General features: G+C 43.6%; 1 protein-coding gene across 46 annotated transcripts in view; it reads left to right on the top strand.

The window, feature by feature from the left end:
* Nucleotides 1–21,966, top strand: part of RIMS2 (regulating synaptic membrane exocytosis 2) — a 424,384-nt gene that overhangs the window by 367,185 nt on the left and 35,233 nt on the right. For 44 of the 46 annotated variants that reach the window (XM_069957250.1, XM_069957246.1, XM_069957251.1 and 41 more), the window contains one exon: nt 2,997–3,238. In XM_069957250.1, the coding sequence (XP_069813351.1) occupies nt 2,997–3,238 (242 nt within the window). The remainder of the gene's footprint in view (nt 1–2,996; nt 3,239–21,966) is intronic. The other 2 variants (XM_069957220.1, XM_069957262.1) reach the window with 1 other exon arrangement.

The following is a 21,966-nucleotide window of genomic DNA, read 5'->3' as shown; positions in this document are numbered from 1 at the left end:
GCTGAAGATGAGTTTAACCCCTCCGACATTGGGGCAATAATGAGTAAATATCCAACAAGATGCAAAATTGTAGGAAATTTAAAGTGATACTGTCACCCCACTTACTCTTGCGTCCACATCGGTGGACAGTATCACCTAGACGGGACTTCATAGCGGTTGCGCCTCCTCTCCCCAGAAGGCCCCCTGAAGCCCCGCCTAGGTGACACTGTAGAGCAGAAAGAAGACACAGGCAAGTTTTATACTGGTGTATATTGAATGTGCAGCATCTAAGCTTGTGGATGGTGTGGAGAACTGCGCAGAGTTGGCGGGGTGGGGGTGACAGTAACACTCTTAAAGGGCAACTCCAGAGATCTCATAAAAAATAAAATGCACAAAAAGCATATAGGTGCACTCACAGATCCCCCATCAATCACTTTGATTATGCGTGCGTATGGAACAGGGTTAAATCCTTCTCAAGTGGAGTACCCCTTTAAACTGGCCGTGCATCTTCAATAACTGAAGGCCGTTGGTTATTCCTCTAAATAAGTGCTCGTCCTCCCCACACAAAGGAACATACGTCACGGTTGAGCTTTCCTATATTCTCTATGGGGAGGGTTAAAGGGGTTATCCAGCGCTACAAAAACATGGTCACTTTTGCCCCGCTCTTGTCTCTAGGTCAGGTGTGGTTTGCAATTAAGCTCCATTTACTTCAATGGAATTGAGTTTCAAACCCTACCCAATCTGGAGACAAGAGCGGGGGAAAAGTGGCCATGTTTTTGTAGTGCTGGATAACCCCTTTAGGCCACAGCCAGATTGAGAACAAAGGGGTAGGGCAGCGATTTCCCATCCCACCTGACCCCTATCTCTACAAGTATGATCTGCTGGTGGCTGGTCGGGGAGCCCCATACACCTTTTACGGATGACCATACCCTCCAGGAGGAGGAGGGCACAGCCGACAAAAAATATAAGGTGTATGGGGATCTTTACATATTTACATAATTGTTAAGAATGAGAATAGAAAAGAGTCCATTAGGTTCAGCCTAGAATCCTATATATGTTTATTCAGACGTCAAAAACCCCAGGCAGATGTCAATATCCCAGTACTAGGGAAAATTTTCCTCCCAACTCTGAATATGGGAATGATTTATATGAGTTATATTATATTTTTCAGAGAAGACACTTCTTAAATGTAAGTGAATCTACCATCACAACAATGTATAGCAGAGAGTTCCATAGACTCACTGCTCTTACAGTAAAGAATCCCCATCTATGATCATGGTGAAAGCTTCTTCTTCTAGATGTAGAGGATGCCCCCTTGTCATGGTTACAGGCCTAGGTGTAGCCCACCACACCATGTGACTCTACCCCTACTCCCATGTAAATAGTATAGAGGTGTAATGCAGAGATGATTGGTCATTGTACACAGCCCCCTTAGCCAGAAGGCCAACATGGTAGAAAGGACCTCACCAATGTGTGTCCAATCCTTAGATACCATTGTTGTAGGATATTAAATGCACTCTAGGGTTTGCTTACCCATCCTCCTTTGCTCCTTTATACAGAAGAACGGGTTGATGTGGAAATTTCACCAGTTTCCTGACCTCTTCATGTTACCTAGACGACACAAATAATTTATGAGTTCCTTGAATCATGTAGAAAGAATTGTCATTGCTTGTTTCTCTGTAGAACATCCTCATATGTATAGCCGTCTCTGATATTGGAGGGATCTTAACTTTTTGACCCCTGAATTTCTTGGTCATGATTTGACTTGTGGTTCTTATTGAAGAGGTACCTGATTGGCAACAATGGGCATCTCAAGGAGCAGTCCTTACAATGGAAATATGTATATATCTGAAATAGATGCAGTACAGGTATGGATAGTCTCACTGCTTACAGAGCTATGTACCATTTTGGACATCTTTTGTAGCTGACAGTTTCCTTTTTACCCCTTGAAGGGGTATTCCACTCAGAATAAAATTTTAATATGTTTATGCCCAGTCGCAGAACATAACAGCCTATTCTTACCTTTCCACACTCCCCTCGTGTTCTCCTACATCATCTTTGGTCCCCAGGTGAATGATCCTGCCTTCACTTCTGGAATGGACTTGTCTGGCAGTTACAGCCCACTCAGCCAATCACTGGCCACGGCACTGTCCTGTCTCAGTCAGTGATTGGCTAAGCGGGCTGTAACTGCCAGATGAGTCCGTCTCGCTCTGCCGGGGGAGCGTGGAAAGGTAGGAATAGGCTGTTATGTTCTGCGCCTGGGCGGCAAAATATTAAAACTGAGCGGAATTGAGTTATGTTATTTTATGTTTTTTTAACAATATTTTATTTTTATGTTACTTTATATACTGCTTACCAAGAAATTTTACTTAAATTGTGCAAACATTTCTCCATGATTTTAGTAGGCTTGGTTGTAATCTAATGCAACGTGATCACTTGTGTTTAGTGAGTGATAAGAGTCGTAGCCGGTGCACCATCGTATTTCTTGGCAGTGAATGGCATCCATCAATGTTTCATCCTCTGAGGAGGTCATTGACCTCTATGAGAGGCAGACGTCTGGCGCACAGAGAAGGCTTTTACTCAGGACCGTCACAGTCAGTGTCTATTGATAGTGAGGAGTTAACATAGTAGGCCGATCTAGTTTCCTGCCAAGAAACTCCCAAGGTCATAGAAGTCAATGTCCTACTTGATGGTTGTCTTACTCTGCATGGAAAATAGACCTGAACGGAAGCGGCAACCCTTAACACAAGTGTACACAAGACTGTGATGGTGACAGCGAGGAAGTAGAAGGTGTCACTACCTCCTGTGTTGAGTTGATGAAGTCATGTCTGTCCTATGTGATTTTTTTTCTTCACTGTTTTCACATTTTAATACTAAAACGTCTTTGTCTCCGTCTTATTGAAGTCTGTTTTCCCTAAGCTTCCCGTATTTTATCAACTAAAAACTTTGCTTTTCTGTCTTTTCACCCCCCTTCCCCTTGTTTTGTGTGCAAACATTATCTGCCAATTGGCTGACAGTGTTTTTACATCCAAAATGCAAAGCAGACAGATGGGCGCCTCGGGGAAGAACATGACTAAAAGTACCAGCATCGGAGGGGACATGTATACATTGGAGAAGAATGATGGCAGCCAGTCCGACACAGCAGTGGGCACAGTAGGTTCCGGCAATAAAAAGAGAAGATCCAGCATCGGCGCCAAGATGGTGGCTATTGTTGGCCTCTCCCGGAAAAGCCGAAGTACCTCACAGCTCAGCCAAACAGGTAGGACTTTATTTTCTTTTTTCATCTTTTTGCTGTACCGTGTATTAAAGTGGTTATCTCTGCCTTAGTGCTGGATTTGGTCCATTATTTCAACCCTGTTTACTCAAATTGGTTCCTGATCACTAGTCTCAATGTCTTTGGAGTGTTCATGGAGTAAGCATGCCATATATTTAGCCAAATGTTCAAGTACGGCAGCTGCACATGGAACCAGGAGATGGCACTATCACCTTAAAGTGGTTGCCCTAACTTTTGAAGGGGTTTTCTGCTCAGGTAAATTACATGTTGATTCAGCCCCCGTCTTGGGGGCTATGAATTTTTCTACACTTGTTTTTATATTTTCAGCCGCCTTCCCACAGTTCTGAGCTGCTGCTTTCTGCCAAAGGCACAGAAAACTTTGTGTGAGCTTTTCTCCCCCCTCCCAGACAATTCATGAATACAGTGTCTCTGGCTGGATGTCTCTGCACTCTATAATGCCAGAAGGGCAAATCTGAGGTCAAGTTGCCGATGACCTCACTGTAACTATCCCTCCTGGCATTACAGAGAGCAGAGGCAGGCGGCCAGGGTCTCTGTTTACATGAGCTGTCTCGGAAGGGAGGTGGAGTGAACAGCTAACATGCAGTTTTCTGTGTCTTCAGCAGAAAGCAGCAGCTCAGAACTGAGGTAAGGGGGATGAAAAAATAAAAAAAAAGTATAGATCAAATTGTTAATCTGCAGGAGGGGGATGAAAGGAATCTACTGAAGTGTTATGACATTTACATACATAGTATGGCGCCATCTGGTGTTCAAAGTGAACAACAATGTGCATGTCCGCCTACTCCACCTGGAGGAAACATATAATTAGTCATCCTCCTCAAAGCCAGAGCTCTACATAGTAGTGATCTTGTGTTCACTGCAGAATGGCCAAGAGAAATGGCTTTCTGTCTGCTTGTCAGGGAAGGAATCTGAAAAGCATTATAGTTGAGAAGTTTTCTTCTACAGCGAATAAAAATAGAACTATATTGTTAGCTGCCAGAGGGGGAAGGAGACAGATTCTGTCCCCAGTGTTACAGATTAGCAGCAAAAAATGGGGCACATGGAATCAAACCATGATTAGGCTAAATATGTAGATACGTGTCGCTGTAAGAGATTTACAAAGGAGCCAATGTAGCTTGTGCAGACTGAACATTTTTTCATTTAATACATGTGGATCCACCATCCCTTAAAGCGGTTGTCCATTTTTAGACAAACTCCAATGATAAACTGTCCCAGAGTCTAGTTTTAGTCTGTGGAGGTACTGCGTTAGTCTTCTCTCTCCATTATATTCCATCGGACATACAAAAGTAGATGAACACATTTGCTGTATCTTTAATAGAGTATATAGAATAAACCAGCCGCTCCCCGGCCCCTTCACTATGGGTATCTGTGGGAGGTTCCATGTGCTACATGTTATACAGTATATTTATGTGCATGTTGTAGCTCCGCAGGAGACAATTTTCTCTACAGAGCAGGAAATGTTTTTTCTTTAATAACAGTAATAACAATAATTAGATCTACATGACAGCAATTGTTAGCGCGTATACAGAAGGGACCGTGTCAGACGCCGGCGTATAATTAGGAAACAACATAATGCGCCTTTCCCCTCCTCCAGCCGCGCCTGCCGCTAAATAACATGTCAGTCATAGAGGACGGTAACAGAGACAAGTGTATTCTCATCTTGTATCACTAGGGTATACCATCAGTTTATGACTGGTGGGAGTTCGACCTTTAAGACCCCTACTGACCTGGGAACGATAGGGCTGTAGCCATTTTTTCTCTTTATAGCTTTGTTCCTAGTCACCCAGCTGGGCAGAGAACATATTTCTAGAATAAGGTTGTAGTATAGATAGTTGTAGTAATGTCTCTGCCTCAGGGACCAGAGTGATGATCAGCTCTTTGTGGTATAACCTGTGGATAGGCCATCAATTTTTTTCCTGGAAAGCCCCTTTAAGCCTTAGGGTAGTATTACACGGGCAGATGCAGGCCTGATAATAACTGTAAACGAGCGCCGATCTGCTAGATTGGCGCTCGTTTACTGGGCCTATTACACGGCTCGTTAATCGTTTAACAAGAGCTGCATGGACATCTTTACCGATGTCCTTGCAGCCCTTGCTTAAGATGTATACATTACCTATCCATGCTGCAGGGCTTTTCTTGCGGTCTTCTTCTCCCCGGGTCCTGCGTGTTCCAGCTTCAGAGCGGCCTGTCTCAGCTGACAGACCACTCAGCCAATCACTGGCCAAGGCGGTCCCGGCCTGTGATTGGCTGAGCAGCCTGTCAGCTGGAGACCCGGGGAGAAGAGCGCAAGAGGAGCCCAGCAGCATGGACAGGTAATGTAAGTACTTTGCATATCGTCAGTCGGCGGCGCCCGACTATTATAGGTCCAAACCTATATCAACGATCAGCCGATGATCATTGTCATCGGCTGATCATAAATGGCCGGATAGGGCCAATTCGGCCGATTATCGTTCCATGTAATAGTACCCTTAGTCCCAAATAGCAATGAGTGGGGTTCTTTGCCCCGGTCAGGATGTGATTGAGTTGGAGCATTGCAGAAGTAAAGAGCAATCAAACTTGTCATTGGAATTATGGCCTCTCACAATGGGTATAATATAAATTTTGCCCATGGTGCCCTGATCATATAGTAAATCCCTCCAATGGCTAGACATAGTGGTTTATAGTCTGTAGCCTCAAATCTGATTGCTTTGTTGTTACTTATACAGCGTGTGAACAATGGGGCACACCAATTGAGGACCCAGTCATACACAGACCCTGATGCCTCGGGGTCACAATAGCCTCTCTGTCAGATAAGAAGTCATTACTATTTTACGAATTGGGGCCCGGAATTCTCAATTTTTAGCTCCATGTATGTTTTTTAAAGCTATTGCACCCATAGCCGTTGTGGAAGGTGGCATTTAGGTGCAAGAATGATCTATAGATAGTAGTTTTCTGCCATCTAACCATCGACTGCATGTCTGATCTACTGTATGAGATCCATCTCTTACTACTAATGCCAATGTTGTTATACTGCTATTGCATGACTATAAGTTAGGTGCCCAATGCTGACTTTGTCATTGGGTCCTACTAATTCTATTTATACTCATTTACTTGCTACTTGACTATATGCCAACCCATGAGCTTCCAAGTTGATATGGTAGGTATGGTATCTCCTAGACTAATATCTCCATGCACTTAGAGGATATTTTACAAGTGATATATTGAGGATCCTTACAACTCTTATTTGCTGAGAAAACCAGATCAGTTACTCCGGATTGTATTTTTTTGTAGCCGGCTCCAATAAAAGCCATAAACATTGAAAGGTAAAATAGTTACTTTAGAGGCGGCCCTGGATCCCACACACATTGAGAGAGCTGGGAGCTAGGGGGTTGTTGCATAATCAGAGCGGATGGTTGTATACTGAGGAGCTGATATAAAAGGCACGAGAGCGGCTTTAATATTTCATGAGCCAGGCTGTGTTACATTTATAGAGTAGAGATTGTGGCCCATTTTTAGGAGTTTAACACTCAGTAAAGACGGTGACACTGGGTGGTGTATGGAAACTGGGATACAAGTCCTACTATCTGATATGTGTATATACAGCACATAGATAGCTCCTTATTTCCTTTAGATAACTCCTTATTCCTACTTTAATAAGTAGATTTAAAGTGAAACTATCAGCATGTTAGAAGCATCTAAGCTGCTGATATGTCCCTATAGTGACTGAGGCTCTCAGGATGAAGGTATGTTCCCTACTTTCATCCTCGGCACCGTTTTTATACTATTACGAGTTTATTCCTTATGCTTATTAGGCGTTTTAGTGCACTGGGGGTAGAGACCACCACCCCCAGTACACCAATCTGCCCCCGCCCCTTCTAGTGAATATCAGCAGAGTAGGCTGGGGGGATCAGTGCACTGGGGTTGGTAGTCCCACCCCCAGTGCACCAAAACACCTAATTAGCATAAAGATAAAGCTCCTAATGGCTGGGAAACAGCGCCAAGGATGAAGGTAAGACACTTACCTTCATCCTCAGTGTCCCAAGTGCAATAGGGAGATATCAGCAGGTTAAATTCTTTTTACCTGCTGACAGTTTCCCCTTAAAGGGGATGTCCTAATCTGTGAGTCGGATCATGACATCACCATGTTATCCAGGAAGTGACATCACCATTTTATCCAGGAAGTGAAGCCTTAATGCAGTAGTGCAGGGAAAAAAGCACTTTATGTGCATTTCCCATAATAAGTGTCTATTGGGCATATTTGTATAACTTTTGGGGGGGTAATACAATATTTTAATAAAAATTTTCGCCGGACTTCTCCTTTAAGGCAATGGTCTCCAACCTGTGACTTTCTGTTGCAAAACTACAATTCCCAGTGTACCAGGACAGCCCGTGGCCACAGCTTGGAGTCCATTGTGGCAGAGGATAGTGATTGCCTCCCATGTAGAGGGGATGTAATGGGTTTCACAGACGGCTTGAGAAGAAGACTTGTGAAATACTTCTTTGTGCTATAAGCAGACGCTTCATTCCTTCTCATTACCGTAATAAGATCCTTTCATCTCTGTAGAAGTATTTGATTGCTGTAATTTTTCTTCATATTCTGTAGCCCATAAATATTTCATTTACTTTCCCGGTCACAGTTTGTACTCGGCCTAATGCTCACACAATGGGGACAATGTATTTTCAATTGATGTTCATCAAGATGGAGCACAGTGAGCTGTCTGGGATCGGTACGGAGCTGTATCTCCCATAATGCCCCAATACCACAAATGGTTAACTGCCAACTGGTATAGATACATCGCCTAATGATCTGTCAACTTCTATGGTACACAGACTGCAATTCCTGGACTACATTCCCCATAATGATCATCAATCTGTGCAAGAACTGCAATCCCATAATGCATCAGCTGCTGTTCTTGAACTACATTTTCTATGAATCTCGGGCTGCTATTATGCGAGTATGTCTCTCATTGGGTGTAGAGTTATTCCTGTAGGATCTTAGCTGCACATATGCTGATAGTAATAATAAATATATGCTACTTAAAGTGTATTCTTCCTACCATTTAAAGAAGACCTGTGGCCTCCCCTGACCCTGGTATTCTTTATAGAACAATACAGTATAACTAAATAGCCAACTGGGTGTTACCAGTTAAGGTTGTGCTCCTACATAACCTGGCAGTGCCAGCTTTGATTGGTTTGTGCCAAACAGAGCACTAACTAGAAACACCCAGATGACTATGTATTTGTATATTTCTAGCAGGAATAACAGGAACGGCACAACACAGAGATATAAGAACAGGTGTTCCAGAATAGTTTTTTTAAGGGATATTCCTATCAGCCCCACCACTGCTTTTAGAGCAGAGTGGTGGTCAGTAATGTACAACAGGAGTTGTTTACAAGTGGAGGAAAAGAGCAGCATATCAAGAGAAGGAGGCAAGTTAAAGGGAAAGTTTCACCTAAATTTTCTTTTACTGATTAGAGTCAGATACTAAAACTTGTTATTTTATTCTACTCTGTTTCTATTTTTTGACTGTAACTTTTTTTTTATTTCACTTTTTGTACTTTGTTATGGAGGCTGCCATACTGCCTGTGCTGTTCTAAACAGCATTTAGTGACATGCTTTACAGTAAGACATAAATGACAATAGACTAGAGTTTGTTACATTGAGATGAATGTGAAACATTACTGATTACCTCTGTCTACTGGTGTCACATGTTGCTGTAATGCTGTACAGATCACTTTACAGCAGCTTCCTCGGATAACTGCGGACAAAACAGGAAGTCTCAGCTTAGTTTTAGCCCCAGTGGTGAAAGTGAAAATTGTGAGATATCAAGAGTATTTTAAAATATAGATAGAAAAATTGAAAATTAAGAAAGTCACCAAAAATTCTTAAAAAATATGTTAACATAAAAACATTATTTAAACAATGTGTCATTTTCCGATGACACAGTCCCTTTAAATAGCTTGACAAAGTATAACTATGTTAGCTGAGATAGAAGTACCCCTTTAATGGTGAATAGAAGTGTTTACTAAAAGAGTCAGGGGAGGTCATAGTTCATGTTTAGATTAACATTGGCGAGTCCTCCACCATTTTTTTCAATGGACACTGTCAACACTTTTGATAATTGTAAAAAGTTTTGATCAGTTGTGAGAAGTAGACGCGCTATGGGGCTGTCTAGGTCTCAAAAATGGAGTGGGGAAAGGAGTGTGCGGCAGTCTCTCCACCCATTCAACTGAACACACAGACCTTAACCGATAAAAACTTTTGATATGAAATATCAGCAGGTCAGACAAATCTAACCTGCTGATAACCCCCTATAGCATAAAAAAGTAACATGTAGGGTCCCAGGGTCCCACTTTTGCTACTGACTAGCTGCGCAGGCCTGGAATATCACGTCCCAGGTCCTCTCTCTTAACAGGACGTGGCCAGGGACTGGGGCATCAGTAAGCAGGAGCAGTAAGCAGTGCTGGAGCCAGGGAGGTAAGTGCATGATATTTTTTTTTATTCTACTGGGAACTTTTTTTCAAAAAATCAGCCTGCCTGAACTTCTCCTTTAAGCCTGAATAATAGTGCTACTCTCTTCACGATAAAGGGGTTAAACATGTGTTAGTGAAGGAGCGGGATGGTCAGTCTTAGTTGTCTTCCCTCTAGCAGGATGTACAGGGGATTGGGCACATTCTGTACTTATGGTATTATCCATTAGGCATTGACTTAGTACAGATGTGTCACTGACGCTAGATATATAGATAGTCCTGCCTATTCTATAGCATTGGTATATCCGCTCAGATGTGTGGCTGAGCATCAAGCTCTGATGTAATGCCGCATAATGCATTCTGCTGGCCCATCACTGGAATAGACGTTGCGGATTAATTGCCGGAAGGAAAATTATTACATTATACAAGTGACTGAACAACATGAAGAAAAATATGCAGCAGCTCTTGCCAGAAAGCCCAAGTCTTCTCCGCCATCCTTTCCTTTCCTCCGTCTAGTTCAATGGAAATTTCATTAAAAATCACCTTATTGGTTCAAGTTTTTAAATGTAATTAAATTCTTTATAAAACGGCCCCAGTGACTCTGATGAAAAAGAGACGGCTGTGCTCCTGTCCTCAAAGGCCTTCATCCCGGGATCACTCTAGTAAACCATGGGCAAGTTTTATAAACCATGCCCAAAAGGTGCTTCCAGGAGTGATGGAGGATATTTAGCAGGTGAGCCTTGAAGGGCAAATCCAGCATTTTTTGCTCTTTCTTTCATATCAACTGGTGTTAGAAAGTTAATTAGATTTGTCAATTACTTCTATTTTCCAGTACTTATCATCTGCTGTATGTCCTACAGGAAGTTATGTATTCTTTACGGTCTGACACAGTGCTCTCTGCTGTCACCTCTGTCCATGTCAGGAACTGTGCAGAGCAGTAGCAAATCCCCATAGAAAAACTCTCCTGCTCTGGACAGTTCCTGACACGGACAGAGGTGGCAGCAGAGAGCACTGTGTCAGGCTGGGACGAATACACCACTTCCTGCAGGACATACAGCAGCTGATAAGTACTGGAAGACTGGAGATTTTTAAATAGAATTAAATTACAGTTCTAAATTACATCTAAAAATTTCCAAATGTAATAATATACAGATTATTTTAAACATTAAAAGCCATATACATATCCATTAAACCAGACATGAACCAGTCAGACGTCATGAGATACGCCCAGCCATATGGTCACCATTACTGTAAAAACATGACCATACTGGAAGAATGCATTGGCTCAGAATGTGCAGAACTGCAGAATGTTCTAAGAATGTTTTCTCACCCGACGTTCGCATCCAGATGATTTCAAACATGTCCTTAACAATTAAGTTCTCCTAACATACTTTGTGTGGGAGGCTCTGATCAAAGCATTGCTTGAAGGAGAACTCTAATGTGGACCTGTCATGGCGTTTGCATTTCTGCCGATTAAATACTGTAATGTGAATAGAATGAGATTACATGTATGAGCGGAATTAAAGTGCTCCGTCATCAGCAGCTCCGTCATCAGCAGCTCCGTCATCAGCAGTGCTACATGTGTAATGTCCACTGCACTGATAATGAAAACCACTGTGTGATCCCATCCATATGCCACCCAATAATGAATAAATTATGTAAATAGATAGATAGATAGATAGATGATAGATAGATAGATAGATATGGGATAGATAGATAGATAGATAGATAGGAGATAGATAGATAGATTGATTGATTGATTGATTGATTGATTGAAGATAGACAGGAGATAGATAGATAGATAGATATGGGATAGATAGATAGATAGATAGATAGATAGATAGATAGATAGAAGATAGACAGGAGATAGATAGATAGATAGATAGATAGATAGATAGATAGATAGATAGATAGATAGATAGATAGGAGATAGATAGATAGATAGATAGATAGATAGGAGATAGATAGATAGATAGATAGATAGATAGATAGATATTTAGATAGATAGATAGATAGATAGATAGATAGGAGAGAGATAGATAGATAGATAGATAGATAGGAGATAGATAGATAGATAGGAGAGAGATAGATAGATAGATATTTAGATAGATAGATAGATAGATAGGAGATAGATAGATAGATAGATAGATAGATAGATAGATAGGAGATAGATAGATAGATAGATAGATAGATAGATAGATAGATAGGAGATAGATAATAGATAGAGAGATAGATAGATAGATAGGAGATAGATAGATAGATAGATAGATAGATAGATAGATAGATAGATAGATAGATAGATAGAGATATACAGTGTCGGACTGGACTCCTTGGGCCCACCAGGGGAAATCATTCTTGGGGCCCACCCTTCTCCACTATACTTATGTATGGTAACATTAATAAGGGTCCAGTTACATGGCGTGATATGGGGTAGTGTAGGGCTGCAAACAATTGCTAATCAGCAGGGCAGGAATATATAGAGATGTGCGGCCAACAACGATTTTTACAGCCGCACAAAAGATCAAATCAGCCGACTATCGGCCATTTGCTCGCTTGTCAGCTGATCTCTGGCACCTTTACATGGGGCTTCCTAGGAGTGCTTGTTACCGATAATTGGCCGGTGTAATTGGGCTATAAGACAATTTTCTTTGCATGATAACACTGTATACTACTGTATGCTACCAATAGCACCAGTATATAAAGAGCAAATATCCCCACACATACCGCCATACTGTTACTGACTAAATCCTGTATACTGAGAGTGATATTACCAATAATACCAGTATACAAGGGGGAAATATTATCACCATACATATTACCGCCATACTGTTACTGACCAAATCCTGTATACCAATAATACCAGAATACAAGGGGGAAATATTACACCACACCACAACCATCACTACCATATTGTTACTGACCAAATCCAGTATACTGAGACCAATAAAACACAGTACCGGATTACAAGTGACAAATACCACCACATACTGACTAATACCACCATCTACTGACTAATACCACCATATACTGACTAACAACGCCACATACTGACTCATACCACCACATACTGACTAACACCACCACATACTGACTAATACCATCGCTGCTACTGAATAATCCACTGTTCACAGATCACTATTACCTCATCCAGTCATATAGAGGTGGACGCAGCTCTACACAGGCTCTATACACCATATACATTACACTGCAGTTATATCAGGTGACTCACAGGGGACGTCTTCTCTGATCAGAGTTCTTCCCTCTTCTTCTTCTTCTGTCCTGGGCCATTATGAGAACTTCTCCGAGCCACGAATCCACAGAATCTGCCAGACAAACAATATTAGGCTCCTCGCTCTGTCACCATCCTCATCTCTATACTAACTGCACATCTGAATTGGCCCCTTTACACCCTCATTTGGTGGGTAGCCCTGACTCTATGTATGTGTGTGTGTATGTATATATATATATATATATATATATATATATGTATATATAATATACACTCACCGGCCACTTTATTAGGTACACCATGCTAGTAACGGGTTGGACCCCCTTTTGCCTTCAGAACTGCCTCAATTCTTGGTGGCATAGATACAACAAGGTGCTGGAAGCTTCCTCAGAGATTTTGGTCCATATTGACATGATGGCATCACACAGTTGCCGCAGATTTGTCTGCTGCACATCCATGATGCGAATCTCCCGTTCCACCACATCCCAAAGATGCTCTATTGGATTGAGATCTGGTGACTGTGGAGGCCATTGGAGTACAGTGAACTCATTGTCATGTTCAAGCAGAAATCGAGACTCATCAGACCAGGCAACGTTTTTCCAATCTTCTACTGTCCAATTTCGATGAGTTTGTGCAAATTTTAGCCTCAGTTTCCTGTTCTTAGCTGATAGGAGTGGCACCCGGTGTGGTCTTCTGCTGCTGTAGCCCATCTGCCTCAAAGTTCGACGTACTGTGCGTTCAGAGATGCTCTTCTGCCTACCTTGGTTGTAACGGTTGGCTATTTGAGCCACTGTTGCCTTTCTATCAGCTCGAACCAGTCTGCCCATTCTCCTCTGACCTCTGGCATCAACAAGGCATTTCCGCCCACAGAACTGCCGCTCACTGGATGTTTTTTCTTTTTCGGACCATTCTCTGTAAACCCTAGAGATGGTTGTGCGTGAAAATCCCAGTAGATCAGCAGTTTCTGAAATACTCAGACCAGCCCTTCTGGCACCAGCAACCATGCCACGTTCAAAGGCACTCAAATCACCTTTCTTCCCCATACTGATGCTTTGAACTGCAGGAGATTGTCTTGACCATGTCTACATGCCTAAATGCACTGTGTTGCCGCCATGTGATTGGCTGATTAGAAATTAAGTGGTAACGTGCAGTTGGACAGGTGTACCTAATAAAGTGGCCGGTGAGTGTATATCCCTTATAGTATATGGTCCCCTCTGTGTAGACACCTTATAGATGGCCCCCAGTGTTGTCCATGTCCCATATAGGTAGACCCCCTTATGTTGTCCATCCCCATATATATAGCCCCTCCATGTTGTCCTTCTTCAATATAGATAGCCCCCTCATGTTGTCCATTCCCTCCATATAGCCCCCTCATGTTGTCCATTCCCCCCTATAGCCCCTCATGTTGTCCATCCCCCTATAGCCACCTCATGTTGTCCATTCCCCCCCATATAGCCCTCTTATGTTGTCCACCCCCTATAGCCCCCCTTATGTTGTCCACCCCCCTATAGCCCCCAGTGCTGTCCATCCCCCATGTAGCCCCCCTCATGCTGTCCATCCCCCCGTAGCCCCCCTCATGCTGTCCATCCCCCCGTAGCCCCCCTCATGCTGTCCATCACCCCTGTAGCCCCCCTCATGCTGTCCATCCCCCCGTAGCCCCCCTCATGCTTTCCATCCCCCCTTAGCCCCCTTCATGCTGTACATAACCCCTGTAGCCCCCCTCATGCTGTCCATCCCCCCGTAGCCCCCCTCATGCTGTCCATCCCCCCGTAGTCCCCCTCATGCTTTCCATCCCCCCGTAGCCCCCCTCATGCTGTCCATCCCCCCGTAGTCCCCCTCATGCTGTCCATCCCCCCCGTAGCCCCCCTCATGCTGTCCATCCCCCCATAGCCCCCCTCATGCTGTCAATAACCCCTGTAGCCCCCTCATGCTGTCCATAACCCCTGTAGCACCCCTTATGCTGTCCATCCCCCCCATAGCCCCCCTCATGCTGGCCATCCCCCCGTAGCCCCCCTCATGCTGTCCATAACCCCTGTAGCCCCCCTTATGCTGTCCCTCCCCCCTATAGCCCCCCTCATGCTGTCCATCCCCCCCTATAGCCCCCCTCATGCTGGCCACCCCCCCCCCCCCTATATTGTCCATCCCCCCTATAGCCCCCCTCATGCTGGCCATCCTCCCTATAGCCCCCCTCATGCTGGCCATCCCCCCTATAGCCCCCCTTATATTGTCCATCCCCCTATAGCCCCCAGTGATGTCAATCCCCCCTATAGCCCCCAGTGATGTCCATCCCCCCTATAGCCCCCAGTGATGTCCATCCCCCCTATAGCCCCCAGTGATGTCCATCCCCCTATAGCCCCCAGTGATGTCCATCCCCCCCTATAGCCCCCAGTGATGTCCATCCCCCCCCTATAGCCCCCAGTGATGTCCATCCCCCCCTATAGCCCCCAGTGATGTCCATCCCCCCCTATAGCCCCAGTGATGTCCATCCCCCCCTATAGCCCCCAGTGATGTCCCCCTATGATAAAAAAAAAAAAAAAAAAAAAACCCAACTCACCTGTCACCACGCTCCGACGTCGGTCGCGGGCCTCTTCTTCTCTCTTCCCCGACAGACGAGAAGCTCCTGGTCCCAGGCAGCTCCGTCACCACTGAGCTCTGTGCGCGCCGCAGTGGCTGGGACTTCCGGTATGCGCTGCGTGTACCGGAAGTCCCAGCTGCCGCATCGCACACAGAGCTCAGTGGTGACGGAGCTGCCCGGGACCAGGAGCTGCGCATCTGTCAGGGGTGGCGGAGGTACGCTTCCGATTGACAGCACAAGAAGCCCTAGGCTTCCCGCGCTGTCAATCACTCTTGGGACCGCAAGCAGCTTCTTGCTTGCGGTCCCAAGAGTGATTGACAGCGCGGGAAGCCTATGGCTTCTTGCGCTGTCAATCGGAAGACTGACACATTTAACTGGAAGCGATCGCTTCCAGTTAAAAGGGTGAGGAGCGGCAGTCGGCGGCTGAGTAGGCCCCCCAGGAGCACGGGGGGCCCTGCTGGGCTTACTGGGTGGAGACCACATTGATGTGGTCTCCAGCCCTGTGTCCTTTGACTGGGGGGCGGGGCCTACTCCAGCTCGGGGGCCCACCGGGGAAATCCCCGGTCCCCTGGTGGCCCAGTCCGACACTGGATAGATAGATAGATAGATAGATCATAGATAGATAGATAGATAGATAGGAGATAGATAGATAGATAGATAGATAGATAGATAGATAGATAGATAGATAGGAGATAGATAGATAGATAGATAGGACATAGATAGATAGGAGATAGATAGATAGATAGATAGATAGATAGATAGATAGATAGATAGATAGATAGATAGATAGATAGATGATAATATATAGGAGATAGATAGATAGATAGATAGATAGATAGATAGATAGATAGATAGATAGATAGATAGAATGTTCTACTGCACTGACAGGAGCAGAGGAGATAACCCCTTCCTCTCTTTTAAAAGAAAAAAATGCTGGAGTTTCCCTTTAACCTGGGGCCCAGATGCTGCAGACAGTAGTGCTAAAAAAGTGTTGTTGTTTTTAAGACTACACATACTCATCTATGTTCCCCGTGCTTGTAGCAGCTGCTGCATATTACTGCTTCTCATTGAGTGGGTCAGTGCCCCCCATAGTAATCACTTCATCGTTCGGGGAAGTTCTTTGTCGAGCGGATCTGGATGAGAAATAAACACTTGTGATAATCCTGAAGTAGGTTTCATGTTACAGTGGAGATGAAGTGTTCCTTGGTGCGAGAACTTCAGGGTAATAAGAGCCATTATGGTCATCACTGTAGGGGTCCCATGTTGCTTCTAAGGAGTCTGATTCCTGGATGGAAGCATCTGTCTTGGAAATGAGACCACATTATAGATTGGTTTTATTATACAAATCACATACTAATTTACTGTATTTTATTGCCAAAACAAGAAATGAATGTGAAAAGCAGTCCGGAGCCAGATTCTTAGGGCCCTATTCCACGGGACGGTTATCGTTCGGATAATCGTTAAATCGTTCGGAACAAATTAATAATTGTTTGGTTGAATAGCAGTTAACGATTAAACAACAAACAAGAAATCGTTGATTGCTTAATAAGACCTGGACCTATTTTTATCGTTGCTCGTTCGCAAATCTTTTGCATGGAATAAGGGCCCTATTCCACGGGACGATTATCGTTTGCATAATCGTTACCAATATCAAACGACCGCTATTGCGAACGACCTGAAATCATTCACCCATTGACTTTGAATGATGATCGTTACTTATGATTGTTCTTGCGGTCGTCTTATCGTCGCTATTGCGTTCGTCCCTACTGCGAACGATCGAATGACGTCTTATTCCATGCGAACGAGCAACGACAAAAATAGGTCCAGGTCTTATTAAGCGATCAACGATTTCTTGTTCATCTTTTAATGGTTAACTGCTATTCAACCGAACGATTATCGCTTAGTTCCGAACGAATTAACGATAATCGTTCTGTAAAATAGAGCCCTTAGACCCCTCTCTGATACATATCTAGCTAGCTCAGATTACAGAATAAGCAGAGGGAAGATAGTAGGCCATGGGGTCAGTATTGCTTCCAGATGCATAGCTTCAGTGAAACATTTACAAGACAATCCCTCCTCACCCTAACCTCACTACCTGTTTTGGATTAGCTATACTCTTCTGAAGCCATGGTCTCCATACCGTGCATTGATGAAGCCTGGATGACTGTCTACTTACTAGGTTTTGTTACAGTAGATTTTCTAGAATCTGGTGCAGCTTACTGCCCCTAGTGGTCTAGAATCTAGAAGCACACTTGAGTCAAAAAGAAACACCTGTTTGATCCTATTCACTTTTTATTTAATATAAAGGCATTGTCGTTTCAACAAACTTTGCATAGATCAATAAGAAACTTTGTAATATATCTTATCAGACAAAAATGCATATTTCTCCTGTTATCAAGCATAGTCCCTTTCCCTTCCTTCTTGCAGTGTTCAAATGGGGCATGCCTTTTCACAGATAGGGGTAAAAAATATTTTATGCAAATGTATCTAATTGTTGCACTGGAGGCGGTCCCAGCACCCGCAGTGTACCGATTTCCCCGCCCACTGTTGATGTCTTTTTATAATGATTCAGGCTTGGAGTGATGTCACTGATTAATCATCATGAATATTGATGAATTCTCATTATCTGTGGGTGAGGAAAGCGGTACTACCTCCAGTGACACGAGCACGCTAATTTGCATATAAAGTTTTGTGTTTATATCTCTGGAATGGTGCAACCGATTTAAAAACTGAGGACATTGCTGAGATCAGCATCATCATAAGAAGAGGTTAGTATGGGCTATGTTAAGGCAGGAGTATCTTTAAAGTGCTCTCTGCTGCCACTTCAGTCCATGTCAGGAACTGTCCAGAGTTGTAACAAAGCCCCATAGAAAACCTCTCCTGCTCTGGACGGTTTCTGACATGGACAGAGGTGGCAGCAGAGAGCACTGTGTCAGACTGGAGAGAATACACCACTTCCTGCAGGACATACAGCAGCTGATAAGCACTGGAAGACTGTAGATTTTTAAATTACAAATCTATATAACTTTCTGACACCAGTTGATTTGAAAACAATTTTATTTTCACCGGAGTACCCCTTTGAACGAATACGGTTGGCTGCAGCCAGGTAGCCAGGAGTGCTGCTGTAAAGGAAAAACTAAGAAAAACATATACTGTATTTCTACACATATTCTATGAGATGGAACCCCCCCCCCCCCCTTAAAAGCTTACATGTGCTTTAGTATAGTGGACTGGAAAAAAGGCGGAAATGCTAAAAACACCATATAGTATACTTTATTTTTTTTCACTATTAATCTCATTTCCAACTCTCATCTACCACTCCCCTCTAGTTCTACGACCCTCTAAACCATGGGTCTCCAAACTGAGGCCCTCCAGCTGTTGTGAAACTACAACTCCCATCATGCCTGGACAGCTAAACCTTTGGGAAATGTAGTTTTGCAACAGCTGGAGGGCCGCAGTTTGGAGACCCATGCCTAAACCGTCATCATATGTAAATATAGAAATATAGAAATTGATGCTCCGGGGCTCAGAGATTGGATTTTACTACTTATCTTCTGCTGGCGGAGGTTGTCAGCACCAATAGTTTAATACATTACCTAAGTAACAGCACTGAGAGGCTCCACGAGCAAAGAAGAAGTCTGGAGTTTCAAGCACGGAGCCTTGGAGCATCGTAGAGCTGTAGATGGCGGTGGGGAGGACGGATTATGACAGCCCCGTAATATGTCACATGTACTGTCTTCTCTAGTGTGTACAGGGCAGGGTCTCTTTCTATCAATTCTTATTGTTAAAGAGAATGTATCATCAAAACAACATGTTAATTCCTTTAGTTTTGTGGGGTTTTTTTTTTCTTGTGGATCCAGAAAAAAAACTGACTTCAGTTTCCTATGCAAAGCACAGTCGAAAACAAGGAGATCGGTGGGGGTCTGATCATTGGGACCCCTATTAATCATGGCAATAGGAACAAATTTGTATATTCTTTATTATTATATTTCCATTCTCTTCTCGGGGACATTTGGTGGTTGGGTCCTTCACCGATCTGCTTGTGACCCCCTATCCTATGGATAGATAACATTCCTGAGATGGGAGTACCCCTTTAATGACATTAAGTGTGGAGGACAGAATAGCAGCACTGTGCACTGTAAATTCTTTGTGGTAGGGGTTCTATGGCATAGTGCTGACCCTATTCAGCCCAGAGGTGATGGTCATACACGTGTACCTCCATCATAGATTCTGTCATATTTGATGGGAAAAATAGCACAACACGCACTATACTATGGTGGAACTGGACAGTCCCAATTGGACATCAATGAAGTTGTCCAGGTGGTATTGGTTAACAGGTTAGAAGCCAGGGAGGGTTGGCCGGAGTGGATCAGTGCACTGAGGGTGGTAGAAACTACCTGCTCAGCCAATCACTGGCCACATCAGAGATCCGCCTCTGCCAGTGATTGGCTGAGTGGGCATTTGTATAGCACAACACGCACTATACTATGATAGAACAGGACAGTCCCCATTGAAAGTCAATTAAGTTGTCCAGGTGTTGTTGATGTCCTTTGTGAGACAGATCCGACACTATAATTTTGACAGAACAAATGTGAACTTAGCCCAAGGGACTCACCAGCTTAGCTGTTTCCCAAACTCCCATTGACTTACAGCAGAGAAAGACACCTCTTTTAAAAAACCTCAGATGAAAAACATGTTTTTTTACAGGTGTATATACTTTCTAAAGGAAAACTATTAGCAGGTTAGAAGCCAAGGCGGGCTGGGCGGGGTGGATCAGTTCACTGCGGGCAGTAGGAACCACCTGCTCAGCCAATCACTGGCCACATCAGAGACCCGCCTCTGCCAGTGATTGGCTGAGTGGCCATTTATTGTGTTGGGATAGAATCAGGAAGTGCCAGATGAGCGCCAGTAAGATGAATACTGCCTTTTTTTATTTAAATAGTTTACACTTTTCATGTATACCCCTTTAATTCAGCTTCTCAAATGATCTCTGATCTGCACCAGATTGACTTTAGCTCCTATTTTCAGTCTTGTAGTTAATTTTTCATTATTTTAATAATGCAAGCAAGCTATTACTGTATAAAGCATCATTTGTGTTCCGCTAGGTCCGTACAGAACACTGTATTACGCCTTGGCAGGCCAGATCTACTGATCGGCTATTTCAGATTCCTCTTCTACATAATTTAATCCCTACTTACTCTTCCTATGTTAATTCTACACCACTAATATTATCCTCCCGCCCCTCCTCCTGTCAGAACGGCAGCGGATAAGATTCTCAGCACTTCAGCACCCTGAGGCGGGAGACAGTCTTTCTTTCGGATCACTTTTCCTCTTCCCTATTACTGTCAAGATGAAGAAATTGGCTACAACAAGTGTTCGAGGCAGCCGGGAATAATTTTTTTTTATAATTTGTACTAGTTAAAAATATACCTGCAGCCTACAGCATCCATGGTAATAGATGATTTTGCCCAGATGGACTCATAGGGTGTAGGAGCTTACAAAACGTGGACATTACATGAGGCATTGAAAGTCCTAACTAATCAGAAGGTCGGGAAATTAAATTTTTAGAACTTTATCAGCCTCTATTATTTATACCGTCCTCATAGCCGTGACTCAGCTCTCGCTTTTAAGGCTTCTGATTGTGTTTTTGGATCTCAGCTGCTGCCCACTCAGCTGGCATGGCTCCGCGGTGGGAGGTGGAGTAGTGAAGACGTGACTACTGTACGCATTACATCTAATTTTGGTGGATTGTTTACACACTCACACATACTCTAGTCTTCCTCGGCAGCTACTTAGAAATCAAAAATAGCTACGTCCGCATGGTATACAGAAGACTTGAGTCAGGAGTTTACAATAATAGAGACAAACAGAACTACAGACAAAACATAGATGCGCCCGTAGGAGGGTAGCAGGGTTCAGAGGTTCATGTCGTAATCTGTGATGGATGTTACGCGTCTGCTTTCTCTGTGATTGGAAAAAATATGACAGAATCTCAAAAACCTAGAGTGTTTCTGTCGTTGCAGGTAGATTCCCAGGTGTGTGTGTGTGTGCATAAGGATTAATACTTTGTCCATTATATATGTTGTATATGGAATTGTTCACCAGTTTTCCCCATGGTAGTCTTTAATTTTCAGGTGTCTTTGAGGTAATAGGTGTTGATTAGCTTCTATTATGTCTTTTAAACATTGCACACACAGATGGGGTGTAGCACACCCTCATTAGCAGCAGCATGGAGGACATTATAGAGCAGTACTGAAAAGTCTAAGCTGTGAATTAACCACTGGGGTGAGCTCTAACACACTGGAAACTCCTACTGTCTCTGTGTGACTTTTGTTTTGTTTAATCATCCCCCAACTCTTCTCCCTTCCTTCTTCATTGTAACAGTAGCATAGAGGACAATACAGAGCAGCTTTGAAAAGTCTAAGCTGTTAATCAGGCACT

This window comes from Dendropsophus ebraccatus, chromosome 2 (genome assembly GCF_027789765.1).
Source record: "Dendropsophus ebraccatus isolate aDenEbr1 chromosome 2, aDenEbr1.pat, whole genome shotgun sequence".
NCBI lineage: Eukaryota > Metazoa > Chordata > Amphibia > Anura > Hylidae > Dendropsophus > Dendropsophus ebraccatus.
The sequence above is the reverse complement of the archived record's forward strand: the minus strand, read 5'-3'. Positions and strand labels throughout refer to the sequence as shown.